The 22,692-nt window shown below is 46.5% G+C and overlaps 1 protein-coding gene across 24 annotated transcripts in view; it reads right to left on the bottom strand.

The window, feature by feature from the left end:
* The window catches only part of ARHGEF25 (Rho guanine nucleotide exchange factor 25), an 86,690-nt gene that overhangs the window by 12,707 nt on the left and 51,291 nt on the right, over positions 1–22,692 (bottom strand). For 14 of the 24 annotated variants that reach the window (XM_088662820.1, XM_088662826.1, XM_035102581.3 and 11 more), the window contains 8 exons: positions 16,960–17,273; positions 10,777–10,854; positions 9,283–9,410; positions 8,693–8,759; positions 3,875–3,978; positions 3,402–3,471; positions 1,976–2,065; positions 350–442 (listed from right to left, as the gene is read on the bottom strand). In XM_088662820.1, the coding sequence (XP_088518946.1) occupies positions 350–442; positions 1,976–2,065; positions 3,402–3,471; positions 3,875–3,978; positions 8,693–8,759; positions 9,283–9,410; positions 10,777–10,854; positions 16,960–17,273 (944 nt within the window). Of the gene's footprint in view, positions 1–334; positions 443–1,975; positions 2,066–3,401; positions 3,472–3,874; positions 3,979–8,692; positions 8,760–9,282; positions 9,411–10,776; positions 10,855–16,959; positions 17,274–22,692 lie in introns of all 24 variants that reach the window. The other 10 variants (XM_060272162.2, XM_088662818.1, XM_088662812.1 and 7 more) reach the window with 1 other exon arrangement.

Genomic DNA, 22,692 nt, shown 5'->3' with positions numbered 1-22,692 from the left:
GGATCTCTCCCTTAAAATGGAAAATAATATAGTCCAACTGACTTTCGGGGTTGGTATGTTCTGCGACAAGCACACAGAGTGCAATGAGACTGAGTGTGGAAGGGGAGGGAGGCTCAGCTAATTTCATTGTACACAGGTTGTACATTGACAATAAAGGTATTATTATTAAACAGACCACTGTTCTGCACTTGTCCCCACTGCCAAAGACTACTATAGATATCATACCCAGCAGAAGACACATTGGCTGCTGTCTCTGCTTAGCTACAGGTCAGGAACTTGTTGGTCTCACCCCCTACACACACACACGCCTTAGATTTGGAAAGCAACACTCCACCTCCCACGTTAGCACCTTGAGCAGCAGCTGGTATTTCATGATCCGCTGTACGGGTTTGATGAGCAAGTCATTGAGCTGCAAGCGGTGCCCCAGTTCCTGCTTCAGTTCCTGGAAAGGAGAGAACAAAGCAGCAGATCGGACCCTGTGGATCTGTGCATGGGAGATCAATCATGCCTATTAAATTCCTGCTCACTCTATCAGGACACCTCCAAATCTTCCTGTTTCTCCCAAAGCACCCCACTCATCTTCCCAGAAAGACCTCAGATCCCTTCCCTTTATCCTATGCGTCAAGTCTCACCAGGCTGTGTACACACTGTAACTTTAAGGTATATTTAAAGCACGCACACCCCTTCACGGGATTCTGGGCACTGCAGTCTGATAAAGTTTTCTGGGAATTGTAACACTGAAAGGGACATATAACATAGTGATCTCAATCTCATGTTATCTGTGGCCCATTAGCAGTAGGAATCCACTATGGGTTCGATTTTCAGACACCTGCATATCTTAGAAATTTGTCTGTACCAACATACCTTTTCACCAAAGCCAGATTAAATGTATTTCCATCAGAAGTGTTAAATGGCAGGCTGAGAGGTATCCCTTATCAAAATAGGATCTGTGTGTGCTCTCAGGATGTCGACTGCATGAGGCATATTTTATTGCATTGCGGACAATATGACCAAGCGAGGGAACTATTGATTAAACCACTATTGGCAAATCGGCCGGGTCAATCCGAAGCCTACTATATCAAATATCTTCTGGAAAAGTCCAACGATATCACAGTGGCCATGGCAAAGTTTATATCAGTAGTCATATGAATCAAAGATCAACATACCCATGACAAATAACACTTCGGTCTCCCTTCCCTGGGGGGTTGTCTATATGAGTCTGTATTTCATTCTATATCTATGGGTCGTTGGAACGCAATAAAGATTATTATATAACTCTGAAAGGGGTAAACTGCAGTGCCCATAATTCTTTTAGGGGGAAAATGTGCTTTAAAGGTATTTTTCAAAAACATGTATTTTTGCCATTTTGTCACCCCCCCTTCAGTGATGACACACAGAGCAGTCCGCACCCACTGCACCCCCCTTCCTACGTGACTGCTTGTACGCTGACAGTTTCATCCCTGCCTGGTATATAAATGTAATATAATAATAATATAAATGATCTCAAGTAGCAAGATTCAGAAAGACCTCTATCTGACCCTCTGAGAGACACCTGTTGCCAAAAAGAAGAGCCAATATTGGCCCAATAATCCAATAGAGAAAAGGCAATTTTGCATCTTTACTCGTGTTTGGAGTACAGCTTTGAATGAATGAGCCCTGGGGGGGGGGCAGGGGGCAGTGAAGGAAAAAAAGGAGGCAGGAGGATTCTAGCAGGAGTGAGACTATACCTTCAAAGAATGTTCAAAGCACATTTCCCCCTTCAAAGAATTCTGGGTGCTGTGGTTTGCCAGGAACTACAACACTGTGAGCGATAAATTATAGCTCCCAGAATTCTTTGAAGGGTAAGAATGTCCTTCAAACGCACTCTGAAGGTATTGCATATATGCAGTCAAGGACAAGACAAGCCATTGGCAGAAGCTTCAGGGAGTGAGGCGGCAGAGACAACAAGGCTGCAGCAAATCACCTGGCCCCTTACCTCAAAGTAGTTGTCAATGAACTCGGACACAATATGCTCAGATTTGGGTTTGTTCTGACAGTAAACAACGTACATGTGCAAACGGCGCTCCTGAAAAACAACAGGGGAACAATTCAGCAGAATACTTGGGGCAAAATCTAAAGTGTGTATTCTTGCCGGCACTGCGACTTGATTCTAGGGAAGGTATGTCAAAGAGGCAGGTTCAAATCCCTGCTCAGCTCTGATGAGTGCTTCATCTTACCACAGGATACAGGTACTCCAAGTACAAAATAGGCACACTTCATATCTATTTATCTGGATATGCATGACTATGACTTATTTACAAGAATTAATGCAGAGCCCTGCAGTATCTTCAAGGCTACCAAGGCTGCGATCCTAAGAATACTTACTAGGGCAGTCAAGCTCCAAGGAACACACTGAAACTGGTAGCTGTGTTGAAGGATTCTGCTGTAAGGATAGTACTGCAAAATTATTTTGGGAAAAGCTTTCCATGGCTAGAGTCTATTTTGTTAGATGTGTGAAGTCATCTCTTAAACAGGTTGTCTTTTTAAAGCAACCTTCCAACAACAATATTTATTCTGACATATGAATAAATTCCAGAGGAGGCAGCCCTGTTAAATCTGTTGCCTCAGAACCAATGAAGACTCTTAGGGCACCTTAACAGGCTAACAAATATGGCTTAATAAACTTTCATAGATCACTTCATCAAAGTTTGACAAAATAGAGCCAGAAAATGCAGGAGATGGCAATGGGAGCATCTCATTTCTAGGCAGACCACTAATAAACACAATATAAAATCAAGGACAGAATAGTTAGGGGGGCCTCCTGGAACCTGAAATTATTCACCATGTAGCACTTTACAAATAATAATAGTACAAGCCTATCTGTTCTCATACAACAATGTTCCTCCATGTCAGGATTGTTGATGATGATATTTTTAAAACTTTTTTTAAAAAAACCCAGTGTACATCCTTCCTCTCTATCTCATTCAAGAAAAAAAGTATAGATTTTTTCCATCAGAGCCTTGACCTTATGCTCCAGCCTAGTAAACTGCACAATTTTCTTGACATGTTTTGGGCCAATTAGCAATCACCTAATTAACAAAAAGGTAAGCTGCTTTTCCCTTCACAACAAACCTCCCCTTCATTACTTTTGTAGTTATATCATTTCATTTGGAATCTGGGTTTGTATCACAAACAATCCTAGAGGTAAAAGCAGAAGTCTGCAAACAGCTTACAGTACTTCTAGCTCAATGAAAAGCCCCTGTGTTCAAAGGAAACATGCATTTGGGATGAACAACAGAGGATTGATACCACTGTCACCTCCTGTGCCTAGAATATCACGGAGCCCTGTTCATTTATCCACCACCCATTGTGGCTCAGCTTGACAGCTCTTCTGTTCTTATTTAGCAATGCCAGGGACTCACGTGCTTTATGAACAGTTCAGCCAGAAGATCAGGGTCCTCCAGACACTTCTCCAGCTGCTTGAGTAAATAACTGGGATCAGGGATAAGAGGGAACAGAAAGAGTGTGAGATCTGCAGGACAAGATATCTTGCTTCCCAGCCATTCCTCCTCTTGCACTGCATCCCATGGACTCTACTTCAAATGTTTCCCATGGAGGGCTCAAACCTACTTTGACCTCTTTCAGGATTGGACAGTGGGTGGTTGGGTACAGGAGGAGAGCAGCCACCCACCAATTCCCAATGATGGTGGACCACTGCTGCTCCCCCTCATCTTGTCTGTTCCACACTGGCCACAAGCACCTGGGCCAGGTAATCCAAGAGGAGTCACTACCAGCCGTCAACAAAAGGCGTCCCTTGCCACATCACGTTCGGGCCCCATTGTGAGGTTTCCATAGCCAATGCATGACCTGCACCCAGGAATAGGTGCTTACTTACTCTTTGTGCCAGTCATAGATCTGGTGGATGTTCCCAAAGATTATCTTGTCCTTGCCCTTCATGTCCTCTGGGATACCACGGGCATTCATGGTCACCATGTAGCCCTGCAGAAGTCAGAAGAGCAGGCTAGAGAAGGTTGCCTGCCTCCTCTTTAAGGCCATGGAGGCAGAGCTAGGGTGGTGGCATTAAGGTTAATGTGTCTGGGCTAAGTTAGTGCCCAGAAGAGTGCAGAAGATTGACAGGACCCTGGTGTAAAGCGCTGTGGCCTGGCAATTGCAGAGGAAGCAATGGCTTTCCAACTGTGCTCAGGGGAACCCTGGCATTCTTCAGAAGCTGATCAGGGATTCCACGAGGAACATCACAGCAATGGCAGACAAGCTTCCCCAACAGACAGCTTGCCATTAACCAGATTTCCCCCCTGACCTGAACAGCTGCAGAAGACTTTTGGTGCATCCAGTCCACAAGGAAGGGCGATGGAGCAGCTCTGCACAGAGAGCCTAGCCTAGAACACACCCTCCCAACTCTTCTGCAACCCCATCAGGTGTTTGGCCACAAAAAAGCTGAACACTTGAAAAACCACTGCCTTGCAGAGCTGAAAAGAGGGCCATTGCATTAGATGCAATTAAACCCCAAATCGGCACCCAATATGTATTACGGAAATCCAATTTAAAGTTGCTCAGCTTACATCATTTGTTCTGAAACCCAGTATCTCAGGTCCTTAGCAACATTATGCTCCTGTGTGGATGAGCCCTACCCAAGGGCTCTTCCCTGAATTTTCAGCATCTCCCCCCCCCTTTAAAAAAAAGTCTCCAGCCCTTTCATTTATGGAGATATAGGGGAAAGAGTGGAGGCAGAATTCTACTGACGTGGTCAGTAAAAAGCAAATCTGCTCCTGCCTTCCAATATTTTGGCCAACTCTAGAAAGAAAGAAAAATGCTGGGATGATTGACAAGCCAGGGAAGCAGTGCTGTCCTGCTACCTTTCCCCCATCTCCTTCTACCGACCAATGGGCAGCCAGTATTTCTTCACTTTTCAGTTAAAGCAGTAATTTTGCTCCAGGTGACCATGGTTGCATTTATTTCCTAGGCTGGCAGGTTGGACCCTGATTTTCCTAGCTTGAGAACAAATTGGTGAGCACAGGGCATTGAATTTTTCTGTCTTGCGGACATTGTGGTTGGCACATTGCATTTATTTTGGCAATTGAATTAGAATGAGCCTGCAACAAATTATTTTAATTTAAATCAATGTACTAGAGTGCAGTGGTTATTCTCCCCATTTCACACTGACTGGCATTGGTTCCTCCCCGCCCGCCCCGCCCACTGTTTTGGGTTATAGGGTTGGGGTGGGGAATCTTGAGTTTCTGCATAATTTGGGATGGCTTAACCAGGAGAAGCTAGGTGGCAGAAATGGTTGAAATGGCTGGTGGCCTGATTTTGAGTAAGAGGCATGCTCAAAATGGAAAAATAAGGTTGACATAGCAAGTCATATTAAATATGTAACAATAAAGGCTCAAATAAAATATGTACCACGGATGAGCAAAAAAGCACAAACAAGCTCAACAGTAATCCAACACAGTCAAACAGCAAAGCCAAAGAGACTATAAAAGGCAAAACTATTTTCGTTAAAGGAGGAACAGTTGCCCAAATGAAGGAGGAGCACAAATGAGCAAACCAAGACACAGATACAAGATACAAAAGGAACATCAAGCACAAACTGCTGGAGATATCAATACATTATTTCTTTAAAGATGCTAGAAGCAGAAAACCAGAAAGAGGCAGGGGGACCTTTATATGGCAAGGAAGCAAAACAAGACCTTTTTGGAAGACAGAGAAATTGCAGAGAAACAGAAGGAATTGTTTGCTTCAGTCTTCAAAACATGCTGGAAGGGTACTCAAGGCTGAATCAGTCTGTCTTACAACCAAGTAAAAACATTAAGAAGGAACAAGGTTTTCCGGCCAGGTGGCATTCACCCAATAGTTCTTAAAGAACAAATGAAGAACTGCTGAACTATTATATTAGCCTCCTTACAGAGAAGACTTGGAAGGCAGTCAATATCTTTCTAGTCTTTTAAAAAGGAACTAGGGAGGAAGGGAAGATTCGGGAAATGGCAGCCCTGTCCCAGGTACACTGCTGGAAAGCATCATTAAGGCTAAAACAGTTAAATACAGAGGGTTACCTTTGCTACCTTTCTGCTTGCATAACAAGACTTCCACTTGGACAATGCAACTTCCCCCTCCCTTTCCCTGCAGCCCCTTCAAAATCTGCTCCAGAGGGTTTGAGGATCTTTCGAACCAGATTTTGGAGGCATGTGGGAAGAGAAAAGGAGGTTCTGTTGCATGAGAGGAACCCTGTTCACACAACTTTGTGAACATAAGACCAATGCTAAGGATGTTTTCCCCACCATTAATCCTCAGAGCATTCACAGCCCCCTCCAGAACACCAGGCTCCTGCCCTTGGACCCCAGACCCCCAACTGATCTTAAGCCTGGACTGAGGACAACCTCCCCTCTCCCATCCCACCCCAAAAGCACATTAAGGATTCTCACACTCTTACTTCGAGAGGTTTCCCTGCTTCTCTCCTCATCCAGTTTTTAAAATGAATGAGTAAATAAAAATTTAGGAAATGAAGTATAAACAAGGCTTTTGCAAAGGGAGGTTTTGTCTCACCAATCTTTTGGAATTCTTTGGAATCATCAGCAAACATCTCTCTCATTCTCTGTATATAGGCTACAGGTAGGCCAGTGGAGATTTGTATCTTTGGCTTTTCAGAAAGAGATTGGGCAAATACTTTCACCAAAGGCTTTTAAGGATATTTAGCAGTCAAGATAGATGGACCCTTCTACAGAGGAGCCTCCAAAAGATCCGTATAAGAACCAGAGCTGCTGTCTTTTTCTAAACTTCTGTGGCACCGGGGGGGGGGGGGGTAAAGAGTTAAGTGACCAAGGTGGAGAATTGTTAAGGATAGTGAAATCCAAAGCAATTTTGGAAAGTTCTGAAAGAATCTCGGCAACAAACGAAAATGCAATTTAAGGAGCTAAAAAATTATGAAAAACCTACAACCCATACAGAAATGAAGTCTAAATTGATTGAGGCCACCCAGCAAATAGATCTTGAAGTCAGAACAGAAAGCTGACTAGTTTAGTTAGTAGAAGCAATGAAAGAGCTAGTTCAGTATTTGAACTCAAGTGGGATGGGCAATGGGATGTTCAGGGTGCCTGCCTGCCAGCCAGGCCCACTTCTATTCCATTCCCTTTCCCCCATCAGTTTGCCATCTTACACCAACTGTCAGCCAGTCAATACTCAATGCCCAAAGAGCATGCCCAGTCCTCACTGAGCTTTTTTTTTTTTTTGGACAACCCCCCTCTCCAAGTTTTTTCTCCCTGAATATTTTTTTTAACTTCTTGCAAAGCCTGCAGTTCTTCCAACCTGCTGGTAGCTTCCTCTTGTGTGTCTAGCTACACAGAATGAGTCAAACTTTTATGATTCCTGGTCTCAGATTGTAAAGATTAGAGAGTGTCCCCCCTCCCAGTTTTTTCAGTAGTTGTAAAGATTAGAGAGTTTTTTTTGTTTTTCTGTTTTTTCTGCCATCAGGAATCATAAAACAGGGAAACCAATAGGAGAGCACTTCAGTCTCCCAGGACATTCTATACAAGATCTTAAAGTAGCTGTCTTATTCCAAAAGAATTTTAGATATACACTTGAAAGAGAAGTTGCTGAATTACAACTCATTACCAAACTAAAAACTATGGAGAGACCTGGTCTGAATAGAGATATTGGATTCATGTCCCATTATACATGCTAAAGCTAATTTTGGTCATCTATCCCTTTAAAAATCCCTTGCCTTTCTCTGTGGAACCAACTGCCATCATTAACAGTCATCAACAGTTATAAGGTTGTAGTGACCTCTGCTCAGAGTATTTGAAGAAGTGTGTATACACACGAAAGTTCATACCTAGAAAGCTTATACTTAGTTGGTCTTTAAGGTGCTACTGGAACATCTTTCAATTTTTTAAAATCTTCCGTCATTGTTATTGATTGACAGCAAGTTCAGCTCAAATAAGGGGGACTATTTATCCATGTAAAATCAAGTTATGGAAATAATTTCTACAATATGTGACTAGAAATCATGGGACAAACTTGAGTGTGGGTGAGCCCTTAGTTAGGTCCCCTTAGTATACACTGACGGAAACTTAGTTAAATGTCACATTGATCTTCCCTTGTTTTTAAAACAAAAAAAGGAAGAGCAAGAAGCCTAAGATACTTACTGGGTCCAAATACTTTTTTCAGATTAAACTCTGCCTAACATTAATGTCAGTGGTCAATGTTGCTGCCAGGCAAAAGTCATTTGGGCAGCAGTGTGTGAAAAGCAGGGTGATTTCTGTTCACAGAAGATACCAGTGGGTTTGGATACCAGAAGGAACACTGTATGGGCAAGGGTGGAAACACAGTGAGTTCCCCCAGTGGCCACTGGGGCTCTTATTTCTTTCAGAAAGGGTGGGGCATAGAACTACTAAAATACCAGCATATGGAACAGACTGGTGGGATGTGGCAAGAGCCAGCAGCCCAGGGGGCTTGGATCCATAGAAAGCCCACTGTGGGCTCTTGGGATTGATCCTGATCCTTAATCCACCTTTCCTTCCTAGGTTCTTAGGACAACAACGGGGAGGTCGGATCAAGAAACACAGAGGTGAGCAGCAAGCAGTGTGCTCTCTCACTGGAAGACAGGCAGGTTCTTGCCCAATGTCCCACAAAAATCTGGAGACGGCCCCATTGGTGGACAGAGGGGAATCAGTGCCTAAAATGGAGTGGATGTTGGCACCTCCACAATCTGGCCCAGGTCTTCCACGTACATCTTCTCCGTCTCAATCAACTCCCTGAGAACAAACCTGCAGGCGAGAGGAAGTAGCAATGTCTGAGGGGAAGGAACCTCACTGTGTGACCCCCTTCCCTTCTATTTCCCCCTCCAATCTCCCTTTTCAGTGCCACAGGCATGCTGCCAGGCTCCTCAGCACAGGCCCATGCCTAACCCACAGGAAGGCCCCTGCCAGCAAGCTGCTCAACGTTACAGAGGGAGCAGGCATACCACCAGGACAACATTATGCGGCCATTGTTCACCCGTCATACTCAATAGATCTTTAGGCTTGAATATGCAGACAGCCAGGGGCCACTCCACAAACACAGAATGTGTGCAGTGAGAAAATGAGGCATACAGCTGCCTACCTTTTATGGGGCGTGTGTTCAACACACTTGGCGCCAGGGCCCTGAATCTGCTAAACTTGTGAAATAGTGTCTGTGTTTGTGGGTGGGTTTTGGTACCCACCAGGTCTGTGCATCTGCTCTCCCCAGCTTCACCTCCCCCTGCCCTTCCCACTGCTGCCTGGAAGCTGGTGCACAAGAGAAATCACTTACATACTCTTTTCTAAGGCACTGAGCCTCTCCTCCTCTTCCTGTTCCTCAGAGGCTGGGGGTGGCACAGGAGGGTCTGAAGTGGGCTCAGGGTTTGGAGGGTCACTAAGGAGCAGAGAAGAGTCAGGGTCCTGCCATGAGAGAAGGGGGGGAGAAGAGCCTATAACATCTTAGAACATTTCACATTGGGTGGATTAACTGGCGAAAGGGGCACTGGGGACCCAGGATGAGACTCAAAATATATTGCGTGGGCCAAGAAGGTGTAGCAGGATCTTCTATTTCCCCTAAGCTCACTCACAACACATGATGCTCTGAAAGATCGGGGGAAGGAAAGAATGTTGATCATAGATCCTGGAACACTTCTCCAATTTGGAGCAGATATCCTGTTTTTGGAAATGATTGACTGATTAAGTGCCTGAAATAGAGCTGAAAACTAGTTTTGGAGGAAAGCATTTCAAATAAACAGCAAGTCAAATAACATTCACCTAAACATATTCTCATTGGTTTGTTTTATTCAAAATGCACACACACACACACACACACACACACACACACACACACACACACACACCAGCTATGTAGCCCTATATACTGCCTCTACATTGGAAAGAAACAAACCATTCAAATGCATTCATTTACAGAACCGTGAAGAACCAAGCAATGTGTCTTCATAATCCTCCAATCAATTCCAAAAATTTATCAGCACATGCCATTTGTTTTCATAGTTACTTGATTTCATCCTCTTTTCCGAGTCATACTCAAAAAAGTCATTTTCATTAACTGTACCACATTCCACAGTTGTTTTTATTTTTAATCCGTTTGTGTTGAAATCTGCAGCATTTTCCATCTTGCTATTTTTGCTAGCATTAAAACAATCTGGTGCTTTGACTGGCATGTTCTAGGATGGCCAGCTATGTGTTGCACACACACAACCCAGCCCCCAAAAGATTTGCATCACAAAAAAGGACACCAATTTGCATGAAATTGTTTGTGGAAATACAGTCCATCTCACCATGGTGGGGAAGACATAAAGTGACTTGTGTGCCCCTCTCCACACTTCCACGTTTGCTGCTCCCGCCACCCCCCAAAAAACCACTCTTTAGCATTCAATCACAGCAAACAGCAATTTGGGATTTCTCTGGACTGGCATTTGCCTGGGAAAGAAGTGGGGCAAGAGGAAAATCGCTGGTAGTGTCTGCTGACCAGGAGCTGATAACATTTGATGGGCAACTTCAAGGCCTCTGCTTTATCCCCTTTTATGGTCTTTTGCCCTTCAATTAGACATGGACTGGGAAGCCCTCAGAAAGAGAACACTTTCAAACATAGGACTGCTCCCCCACCTTCAAAATAGAGAGCTGTTCTCTGTAAAGCAGGACACATAGCTACTGTAGGCCTCTCTGGGGTCCCATGGAGAAGAGGGAGGATTGTTGCCTCCTCAACCTGGTGCAAGACAACGTTGCTTCCTACTTTGCTCCCATCCCTCACCCTCCAGCTCACCTGGGTGTGTTTTCCTGAGCCATCCCCTTCTAGCTGGCTGGAGAACAGGGAAACGTCTGGGAGATGAGCAGTGCTATCCTGTAATGCAAGAGAAGAATGTTAGACAAGGGTGGCAGCCCAGCTCAGCCTTCCAGGGGCCACAGGGAATTCTCTCTCCCCCCCCCCACAATCCCTGTCCAAATCATCAGTCATCCTATGAGAACTGCATTACTAGAACCTGCCATCCAAATACCCTGTTCGTAGTGTTAGGGCAGAAGGCATGGAAGCTAACAGTAGGAGGTGCCAGAGTCAATGACAGGCAGAGCTAACTACGTAATTCTCATTTTCTCCCCATCCTTCTCTCTTGCTCAGTTGTGCACGACCCAATACTGAGACCAGGGGCTTATCCATGGTTCCTTAGGTCCTGCTGTTTGGGGGGGGGCAGCCGCTCAGACCTGTTCCTAGAAAGTGTGGGTCAAGTGGAAAACCCCTTGGACCTGCTCTAGGCAAGGGCCAAGCGGAGGTGTGGTGCTTTCTTTTGTGCCACACTATCCAGGCACAGGCCTGTGCTTTAAATATCCATTTCTGAGCAGCCCCTCTTTTTTCACCCTGATCTTTCCCGGAGAAAACCTGCATTTTACCACTAAATCAGAGCAAACTATGATTGTTGTTTGCTCTGATTCAGTGGTAAAACAAGGACTTTCCCGGGGAAAGCACCAGGATGGTGACAACAACAAAAACTGCTGGGATGTGGAGCTTTGAAGGTCAGACCTAGAAGCCTAGCAGGAAAGGAAGTCTGGATGAGCCCTAAGGAGGATGAAGCCAACAGCCAGTGCCGCTCTTTGGAATAAGTAAAAAGGCAGACAAGTGGTAAGAGCAAAGTGAGGTTGGTGCAGCAGTGCCTGCCCGGCTCTACTGGACCAGCCACTACTGTAAGCATTTGCCAGTCCGTACTACTTACAGATCAAACCAGAGTTCCCACTGTTAGCACCTTTCCACAAATGTGTACAGTGGTACCTTGGGTTACAGACGCTTCAGGTTACAGACGCTTCAGGTTACAGACGCTTCAGGTTACAGACTCTGCTAACCCAGAAATAGTACCTCGGGTTAAGAACTTTACTTCAGGATGAGAACAGAAATGGTGCCGCTGCGGTGTGAGGCCCCATTAGCGAAAGTGGTACCTCAGGTTAAGAACAGTTTCACGTTAAGAACAGACCTCCAGAACGAATTAAGTTCTTAACCAGAGGTACCACTGTATAGCAAAATTCGAACAGCCCCTCACCTTCTGAAGGCCAGTGCACAAGGCTCCTAATTGTGCAGCTGTCGATGGAGGCGCAGGTCAATTCTGTGTCCAGGGCAGCTGTCTACCAGCTTCTTCGGGTACGCAGGCTGAGACCCTATCTGCCCGTGGACTGTCTCACCAGAGTGGTGCATGCTCTAGTTATCTCCCACTTGGACTACCACAATGTGCTCTATGTGGGGCTATCTTTGAAGGTGACCTGGAAATTACAACTAATCCAGAATGCGGCAGCTAGACTGGTGACTGGGAGCAGCCGCCGAGACCTACATTGGCTCCCAGTACATTTCTGGGACGCAGGTGGCGCTGTGGGTTAAACCACTGAGCCTAGGGCTTGCTGATCAGAAGGTCGGCGGTTTGAATCCCTGCGATGGGGTGAGCTCCCGTTGCTCGGGCCCAGCTCCTGCCAACCTAGCAGTTCGAAAGCACGTCAAAGTGCATGTAGATAAATACTGTAGGTACCTGTCAGGGGATTGTTGCAGCAAGACGCTCCAGTCTGCTCTGTCTTTAAGAGCTTTATTGTGCATACTTTTTACAGTGCAGAGACATCAGAAAACATGACTGCCTAGTCTGATTCAGAACCCGGCAATGGCGCTTGTCTGCTTTTGCGCCAGCATAATAGTCTGGGAACCCCAAAACGCCACCCCCTTGCCCTACGTCTGGGTGCATGACCCAATGTGGGTGCCAGAAGGGGCTGCGTTCCTTCTCCCGTCCCTTGGCTGGAGCGTTGCTGAGGCTCCGACACTATCCTGTGCTGCCCTTCCTCTTCTGGCCAGCTTGGTCAATGTTGAGGCTTTGATACGTTTTGGAGCCCCCTCTCCACTCCGCTCCATTCCTCATTCCCTCCTCCTGACTCGCTGCTTGTGCTGTCACTGGGCGAAGTGCTGGTCAGGATGACTGGGGGAGGGTCCCTGTAGGGAGTCCCCCTGACAGTACCTCTCCAAGCGGGAAGGTAAACAGCGTTTCCATGTGCTGCTCTGGTTTGCCAGAAGCGGCTTTGTTATGCTGGCCACATGACCCGGAAGCTGTACGCCGGCTCCCTCGGCCAATAACGCAAGATGAGCGCCGCAACCCCAGTCGGTCACGACTAGACCTAATGGTCAGGGGTCCCTTTACCTTTACCTTTCTGGGCACAATTCAAAGTGTTGGTGCTGACCTTTACAGCCCTAAATGGCCTTGGCCCAGTATACCTGAAGGAGTGTCTCCACCCCCATCGTTCTGCCCGGACACTGAGGTCCAGTGCCAAGGGCCTTCTGGCGGTTCCCTCACTGCGAGAAGCCAAGTTACAGGGAACCAGGCAGAGGGCCTTCTCGGTGGTGGCACCCGCCCTGTGGAACACACTCCCACCAGAGGTCAAAGAGAAAAACAACTACCAGACTTTTAGAAGACATCTGAAGGCAGCCCTGTTTAGGGAAGCTTTTAATGTTTGACAGACTATGGTATTTAATATTTTGTTGGAAGCTGCCCAGAGTGGGTGGGGAAACCCAGCCAGATGGGCAGGGTATAAATAAATTATTATTATTATTATTATTATTATTATTATTATTATTATGTTTTTTCCTTTGCCTATATACATGGGTAGGGAAATCTGCAGGGGACAGCTGGTGGGTGGGCAAGGCATGTTTTCCCCTACCCACCAATTAACCCCTCCCTGACCATTTTTTATTTATTCCACCCCCCGCTGGGTTTGACAGCTTGAAGTAAGCCCTGCAGAGGGGCAAAATGTCCTGGGAGAGGCATGGGAGGGGTTAAACCCTCCCCTCATGTAGTTTGACCCTAAGGCAGCAAGAATACAGTGGTACCTCTACTTACGAATTTAATGCGTTCCGAACACACATTTGTAAGTCGAAAAAAATTGTAAGTCGAATCCCATAGGAATGCATTGGGAGGAAAAATTCGTAAGTAGAAAAAATCCTATCTAAAAATTCGTAAGTAGAAAAAATCCTATCTAAACCGCATCCAAGATGGCGGACGGAGCTCCATTCATAAGTAGAAACATTCGTAAGTAGAGTTATTCATAAGTAGAGGTACCACTGTAAAGTAATATTAGCCTTTAAGAGTAATCAGAACTGTTTATTCTGCCTCCTCCAGTACTCTTTAAAAATCCAAAATTTCCCACTGGGATACTTAAATCCTTCAATCAGAATTATGTAAATCAAGTGCAACTGCTTAATTATGCACCATCTATTCTCTTTTCATTATTTGGGATTTTAAGTATCTTGATGGTGTTTGGTTTTAAAGCAAAAAGGCTCAATGGGGTGGTGGTAACAAGGAAATGGAACAGACACTAGTCATGTAAACTTAGAAAATTTATGTCAAAAACTGAAAAAATAGGGTGTTTAGGGTTTGCGTATGGGTGTTCTGATTTATATCCTCACTTTACTCAAAAAGAGTCCAATAACTATCAGGTAAAACAATGAAAGAAAAAACCAACACCTTAAAAAACTAACCCCCCCCCCCAAAAAAACCCAGCAGCAGCAGAGATTTCTAAATGTCATCCAAAGGAACCTGATAAAAACAACCAGCTTCCAACAAAATAAACAAAACCCTTAACAAAAAGGGTTATAAATGGAATTTACACTGGGGGGGGGGACAAAATAAGGTGTTCAGGAAGGCTTCCCTTAGGAGTTACCAAAGTTTGGGTGCAGCTACCAGAAAGGCCCTCACTTTGCTTCCAACCAAATATTTCAGGGACCGTTGCTACGCACAAGATAACTTCCGTTTAAGATCGCCTTAGAAAGGTAGTCTCGTATTAGAAAAGGCAATCCTTTGGATTAACTTTACAGTGGTCCCTCGACTTACGAATTTAATCTGTTCCGAATGCACATTCGTAGGTTGAAAAGTTTGTAAGTTAAAAAAGCGGTTTCCCCATAGGAATGCATCGGAAACGAAAAAATTCGTAAGTCGAGTAAACCCCATCTAAACCGCAACGGTTTTCCTTTCGGATGTCGAAAAAAATGTAAGCATGCGGCCATTTTTTTTCATTCGTAACACGGAATTTCAAGTACTTCGTAAGTCGAGGGACCACTGTATTTTGTTGTTTATATGAGGATATCACTAGAAAGCACTTTCAGGTGGGCCCAGAAGCATTTTTTGTTTTTTCCTCATCTGGTGCCAGATGAGGAAAGAAATCAGGCTGTGGCTGCGACACACACAAAACCTTTATATTTGGAGCACGTTCTTTCCCTCAAAACTGTAGGTTGTTCTTGCTGGGAACGGCAACTCTGCAAGAGGCAAACTACATTGCCCAGAATTCTTTTGGAGAAAGGATGTGCTTCAAAGATACACATAGCTGCCAAGTATCCCGTATCCGCCGGGAAAACCCCTTTTTTCTTACCGTTTCCCGGCGGTCTCCCGTTTGGCGGAAAATCCCGGCATTGTCCCTTTAATTTGCTTCTTCCTGGCGGCCATTTTTCTGGTGCCGCTTTGCCCTTCTATGGGCACCAGAAAATGGCTGCGCCGGCGCCGGAAGTCGCTTCCGCGCATGACCAGAAGTTGTGTGACGCGACTTCCGGTTGCGGTTTGCCCTTCTATGGGCATCAGAAAATGGCGGCGCCGGCGCCGGAAGTCGCTTTTACGTGTTTCCGGTCATGCGCGGAAGCGACTTCCGGCGCTGGCGCCGCCATTTTCTGGTGCCCATAGAAGGGCGAAGCACCACCAGAAGTTGCGTCACGCAACTTCCGGTCATGCGCGCGCTGCGGATCCCGGATCTTTACGATCCGGACTTGGCAGCTATGAAGATACAGTATGTCAGAGGACACCCACATCGTCTATCACAGTACAGAGACAAGCAAATTATAAAATGGGGGAGAGGAAGAGAGATTGTTTTTTCAGCCCACAAACAGCAAAAGGTCTAATAGGTACTATGGACCTTTGGCTTCCCCTCCTGTTCCCCCTACAACTGCGTCTACAGCAGGGCTAGTCAACGTGGTGCCATCCAGATGTTGTGCACTACAACTCCCATTATCTGGGGGACACCAAGTTGACAACCCAATTTGCAGTGCCAGAGCTAAGTGCTGCTGCTAGGTACACAGTGCCAACCAAGCTTTACAGAACAGACCTTCACATTCCCCAGCCTGGTTCCATATTAAAATGAAATTCAGTGACCTCTCTGCAGGAGAGGGGTGAAGTTGCAGGGGAGAATTAGTAACCAGGGGAGATTCATGCAGGGGAAAGTGCAATAGCTCTGGTGCTTCAGTAGTTACCAGCTGGGATGAGAAAGGAGAAACCCACACCCTCTCCTTCACACACACATACACAATATATTGCGGACATAAAGAAAAGCTGCAATGAAGCAAGAATGCTGGATGGCGCAGAGGTCATTTTACATATTCCTTCGGACAATTCAGTGATGGGTGTTGTCAATGAGTTCTGCTCATGTTCAGGATTTCCCCAATGACCACATTTGGCCTTGCAATTTTCCTCCCCCCTGCTCCCTTGGGCAGATTATGGTGGTGGTCTTCTCTTACATCACGTGACTTGACTTACTTGTCCTATGATATCATAGAATTGTAGAGCTGGAAGGGAGCACAAAGGTCATCTGGTCCAACCCCCTGCAATGCAGGAAACCTGCCCACAGCGCTGGGTGGGCTCAAACCCTTCTGGTTAATGGCCAGAGACACTGACCCACTGCACCACAGAGAGGTGCTCTGTTTGCTTTGTGACAGCCTCTGCCAACTCGGAACACCCTCCAGATGTTTTTGCCTGCCACTCCCATCAGATAGCATGTCTAGTTTGGTGGAAGCTGATGGACACTGCTCTATGGGCATACTTATGTAGGATGTTAGCCCCCCTGCTTCTGGCATGTTTCTGTCTCAGTTACCAAAACTCATCTGCAGGGGGCTTGTGGGTAGCTAGTCCAGAAGGGAAACAAGATAGCTTCTAGCTCTGCATTTTTCTGCTCTCACCGTGCCTACCGACTCCTGCGGCGGGACAGCAAAGGGCCCCTCTGTTTGCCCCAGAAGGCCCAAGTCGATGCTCTTACGATCTTCCTGACGCCCATGCCGCCGAGCCCGGCCATCTTGTTTCCTGAGTGGGCGTTCGCCCCGAGGTAGCCCGCCAGCACTTAGCTTGCGCACGGGGTTGGTCAGCCATTTCTTGAGGGTGCTGACCGAGTGGCGGGAGGCGGGGGAGCTGGGAGCTGAGCTGCTGGATGCCTGTGGCTGGATGGAAGCCACGGAGGCAGAGAGGCTGCCATCGCTGCCTGCGATGGAGTAAGGATCTGCAGGAAGAGGACAGGCACAACCAGTGAGTACATGGACGGATTTTGTAACGTACTCAAAGCACACACAAATCTGGAAAGGGGAAGGAGGCTGGTCTCGAGGCTTCCCAGACGAAGGCACACCCTTTGGTCTGGAAACCCTTCCTCCCAAATGCATGCACAAGGCAGGGCACGGAACACTTTGCAGCCCTCACAGGCATCCTCTCAATGGCACATGCAACTCTTAACTTTGCACAGTAAGCTACACTCCATATCCACCCATCTCACTCCAACCAGGCAAGCCTGGTTGTCATTACAGTTCAATGGCACATTCTGTCAGGGACTGGGCGGAGGAGGAATGGTGGAGGTGGCCTCCCCATCCTGAGCCTTCCATGGAGGAGGAGGAAGAAAGGATAGACAGTGGTTTGAGGGAGGTCACAGCTCAGAGGCAGATGAGGGGAAAAGCTGGGAAACCATGGGAGAGCCGGAGCAACACCTGGCTGACATATCATTGAAAGCATTCCAGACCCTCCATCTCCCAGAACCCGGTGAGCCTTAAAAGTAGGAGAGCAAAGAGCTCAAAGACAGAGGGCACATAGGAGCACCCATAGGGGAGGTGATGATGACGACGAATGAAGACACCTCATTCACTCGGGACAATGCCATTAACCAAGAGGCTGGGTTCTATAGCCTCTCTCTGTAAAGACTGAAATAAAAAACATGTAAGAAACATTTTCTTGTCTTATACTTTCCTGGGCAACCAGCCAGGAGCCGCTGACAGCATCCTGACAATTCTGGACATGCAAAAGCAACTGAAGAGGGTCTACAGAAGGACCAGGGGCAAGTGTGGCCTGGGAGAGGCTGCATTGGAGAGGCTTGGAGGACCTCATTGACCTGAAGTGCTCCACCTGAGATCCAAGGCGTTAGAAGGAGCAGGCCATAGCTCAGGGATGAAAACACATTATTTGCAGGCAGAAACTCCCAGATTCAGGCCCCTGATATTTCTAGTAAAATGGATCTCAGACAGCAAGCCTGTAGAAGACCTTTGCTATTACAGTACTTTTATTTCCTGACCTGCCTGGGATTCCCAGGCAGTCTAAATCAAGGTACTGATCAGACCCAGACCCCCTTAGCTTCAGAAAATTATTGTTTATTAAATATGCATACTGCCCTTCAGCTACAGATCTCAGAGCAGTTCACAACAAATAAATACAATATAAAAGCACAAAATACATGATAAAAACTACAACAAAAACAAGCAAACAATCCAATACACACACATACCCCCAAGACTGCTGTACTGTGAGCCTCTCCAGATCGTAGCCCTGGCCTGTGAGACCTGCTCTGCGTTTTCAGATAGCTGCTGGAGCTTACAGCCTCTGCCCAATCAGTGTGAGAATTCAAAGTGAGTACAGAAGTGAACAGAATTACATCACTTTTGATGGTTCCCACCCTCCACCCTGCTAAAATGAATATCTCCACTTTGTAGAACAGAGACGTATTGGAATGCACAATATGGTTAAAGAAGCCATGGGAAGGAGGTGGGTGGTTTCTGCTTCTCTCAATTCACTGCTATTCACAGGGCAAAACCCCACATGGCTCCTTCAGCAGCTAAGATTACCTCCTTCAGAGCCATTAACACTTTATTAAGAAGACATCACCTTGCACTCCCCTTGTCAGAACTGAACATCGCTAAACTTTGCTAAGCTCCACACCTGCACTGTTATGGGGCATGGCCTTTTGGGTTCTTATACACATGATGCCTGATCAGGCTACAAGGTCAGCTCTGCATCCATCTCCTTGGCAAACTCAGTTGGAACAACGTCAACACAGTTTGGAAGTGGTCAAAAGCATACAGTATATTAGTGTCACTCCAGCACTGTTAGAAAATGGTAATGCCCAATCTCAACATTTAGAATGAAAAGCTGGAAATTGCAGGGTTATGTTCCCTTGAAAGCTGTGATAAACATAGCAAATGGCCTTAAAGATTTGGTGTGAGGAAAGCTGTTCTATTAGAAAATGGTGGTGTAAGCTGGAGAAACAACACAGGCATACAGATCTATGACAGCAGGTTCAAGCAGCTCACATCTCAAGATACCCACTTACTGTTTAACATCATGCAGACACTTTGCTCTTCCTCCAAAGGGGCTGTGCCTACTTCACATATGCATGTGCCCCACTTGGTATTTCTCTACCCTTCATTATTATATGCTTGGGGTACGATTTAGTAATTATTTGGAACTACTTGTGAATGGGACCATCCCAGAGACACTATCCGCAGGTGAAACTTTCATTTCACTTGACATCATCTCACAATGCAAGGCTTTTATACATAATCATTTCCCACATTCAGCTACCAGTCATCAGATTTAAGAAAAATGAGCGTTGCATGCATGCACGCACGTACACACACACACACACACACACACACACACACACCCCAGGCACTGATGACTGGCAGCGTAATCCATTTATGACATTTTGATCCCATCCTGCCACCAAGAGTGCATATAGTACTTCTGTATCCACTTCTCTTCCTCCCATTTTAGCCTCACAACAACCCTGCTGAGATAGGTCAGGCTGAGAGAGGAGATCACCCAGTGGGCTGCATGGCCAGGGAAAGATCTGAACCTGGGTCTCCCTAGTCCTACTCAGAGACTCTCTCACTTAACCATACCGAATTTGTGAATGGACTTTCATGAAAGTTGCCAGTAATGTTCTAATGGGTCTGAGATTGCCTGTTTGCACATGCAAATCAACCCCTTGATGTTGCAGTCATGAAATGATCAACAGGAAGATGCAAACTAATCCTCTTATCATATGTAATAGCGGCTCAGGTGTGGGTCCAAGTCAGTGTCCCATCTAACTAACTTTAGAGGGACAGATGATCTGCTTAACGTCAACAGCAGAAGTTTGCCTTTAGCCCATTTTCTGTATGGTCTTGTGAAGTGGCCCCATATGCCTAGAAAGATCATGAATGCACGCAGGTGGGCATGTGCTGAAAGATGTCCACATAAGCAAAGCGATGCAGGCAAAGGTGAGCAAAGGGGCAGCCATGCTCCCCCAGAGGAACTCTGCAGGAACAGCCTAGCAAGCATCCAGCAGAAGGCAATAATGCAATGCAGCGGGATGACACCTTCTTCTGAAATAACTACCTGCATCAGGAACCCGAGATGTGTCAAGCCACAGGCACCTGACCCCACCTTGGAAACTGACATGTCAGTGTGAGGGATGTTGCTATGGCAACTGGCCACAGTACACATGTCTATGACATTGCTAGGACCAATTGCTAGGCTTAGAAATAACCAATTAGCACCTGCAAAGTGCAGCAAACAATGCCTTCTCTGCAGCCTGCGACCTCATTCTCCCAAAGTCTTAGGCCAACTGCCCACACAGGTGGTGAACCTGCATCTGGGCTAAACTGCTTCAGACTGCAGATGAGAGGTCATATTGATTGAATACTCCTCCATATTAAAAAATCCCACCACATAGAAAGCTAGTCTCCACCACCAACACCACTCCAACACCCTAAATTTCTATGTGGAGATAATTATTTTTTAAAAAAAAATCTATGTGGAGAAAATTATTTTGTCTGCAAGAGCATTCAGTCACCCAAGACTCCCCATCTACAATCTGGGTCAGCCCAGAAACAGACCAACCACCAGAGTAAGAATGAGACTCTAGTAAAGCCCTGCCTCATCCTGTTTGTTTATTACAAGCATACAATCTCTAGTTCCAGGCTCTTTAAAGAAAGTATCAGAAAGACCAGGGGTCCCCAGACTACGGCCCCTGGGCCGGATGCAGCCCAATTAGCCTCCCAATCCGGCCCGCGACGACCCCCGCCGCCCGCTGCCGCCGCCCGCTCTTACGGCGCGTGGCGCGGCGGCAATCTTCAAAATTGGCAAAAAATCGCCGAAAATCCTTTGTGCGCATGCGTATGGGCCTCTCCCAACCCAGAAGAGGTCATTTCCGATGCACTTCCGGGGCGGGGGAGGCCCATACGCATGTGCACAAGTGATTTTCGACGATTTTTCCCCGGCCGTGTGCGTGTGCGCACGCGCACGGGCGCGCACTCCCCCGCCCTCCGGCCCGCTGCGCGCGCACTCCCCTATTCTCCGCCGCGCGGTCGGTGCGGCGGGCACCGGCCCGAAGCCCGGTAAGTCTGGGGACCCCTGAGAAAGACTAGCTAACACAAGACCCAAGCATGCCGGCAGTCTAGAATGACACCTGGAAAGAGTGTGTGTAGCCACTCTCTGTACTCTCAACTAGAGCACTAGGTTTAAATACTTCTTTCTCAAAATTGGATCTATCACAGCTAAACTTAATTCACATCTCATGTTGGTGTGAAGCACATACAGTATTTTGGAGGAGGTACAAACAAACAAACAAACAAACAAACAATTCTGCCCATCTGACTGGGTTGCCCCAGCCACTCTGGGCGGCTGCCAACAAAAAATAGTAAAAACACAATAGAAAACAAAGCCCTCAAACAAAGGGCCAAACGACATGTTATACATGGGCGCAGTTTGCAAATAACACCCAGTCCAACCATGGCTTAGTTTAAACTGTGTAGACTCCCAGTGAGATCCCAGTGAGATCGCTGCCATGTTGCTCCTCCCTCTGGTACTCTTGCTGCTATGAGTGAAGCCATGATTTAGTGTGTTGTCTGAATTGGGGCTCATAGTTTGTCTCTTCAAGACAAACCATGAGCAGTAAGCCATAGAACAAACCTTCGTTCAGGGAAGTTTTTAATGTTTGATGTCCTATTGTGTTTTAATTTGTTGGAGTGGCTGGGGTAACCCAGTCAGATGGGCAGGCAAGCAAGCAAACAGGTACAGGTTGAGGGACAAACTGTGAGCTGGGGATTGAAAACCACACGCACAGCAACAAAAAGACTGGAGGAAGGGTAAATTAGCTGCCATCTCCTCTTTGAGTATCTGCACACTATTGCACTAATACGGTAGTACACCATAATTCAGCTCAGAATTACATATGAACCAGGTCAAAAGTTGCACTGCACCACCTATGCTTTTTCTTTCTTTGTTTTTAATTACAGATGCCGGGGTGGATTAGGCAGTGTGGGACCACAAGATATGGGAAGACCAGTCCTACCATTAGGCAGACAGAGCTGACCATCTCAGGTAGAAGATGCTTCAGGCCACCTGAGAGTACCGGTACTCTTTCATTGGAGACCAGAGCCATGTCTGCTGCTCTCAGGTGCAGTGGAGGACACTGTCCCTAAGATTCCTGTGAGAGTCCAGTCCACAACTATAAGAGAGCCTTGTTTACAGCTACCAGTAGCACCTTGAGACACCCTGGGGCAACTGTAATTTAGGCTTGCAGAACTTCAGGAGCTCATCATGCCAAAGGCAGTCCTCCAGAAGCTCACTAAGCAGCACCAGCCCAAGATATTTTGGTGCCTGAGGCAGAAAGTCCAAAT

Source organism: Zootoca vivipara, chromosome 2, assembly GCF_965207765.1.
Source record: "Zootoca vivipara chromosome 2, rZooViv2.hap1.1, whole genome shotgun sequence".
NCBI classification, from domain to species: Eukaryota; Metazoa; Chordata; class Lepidosauria; order Squamata; family Lacertidae; genus Zootoca; species Zootoca vivipara.
Note: the sequence above shows the minus strand (reverse complement) of the source record. Positions and strands in the feature narration are given on the sequence as shown.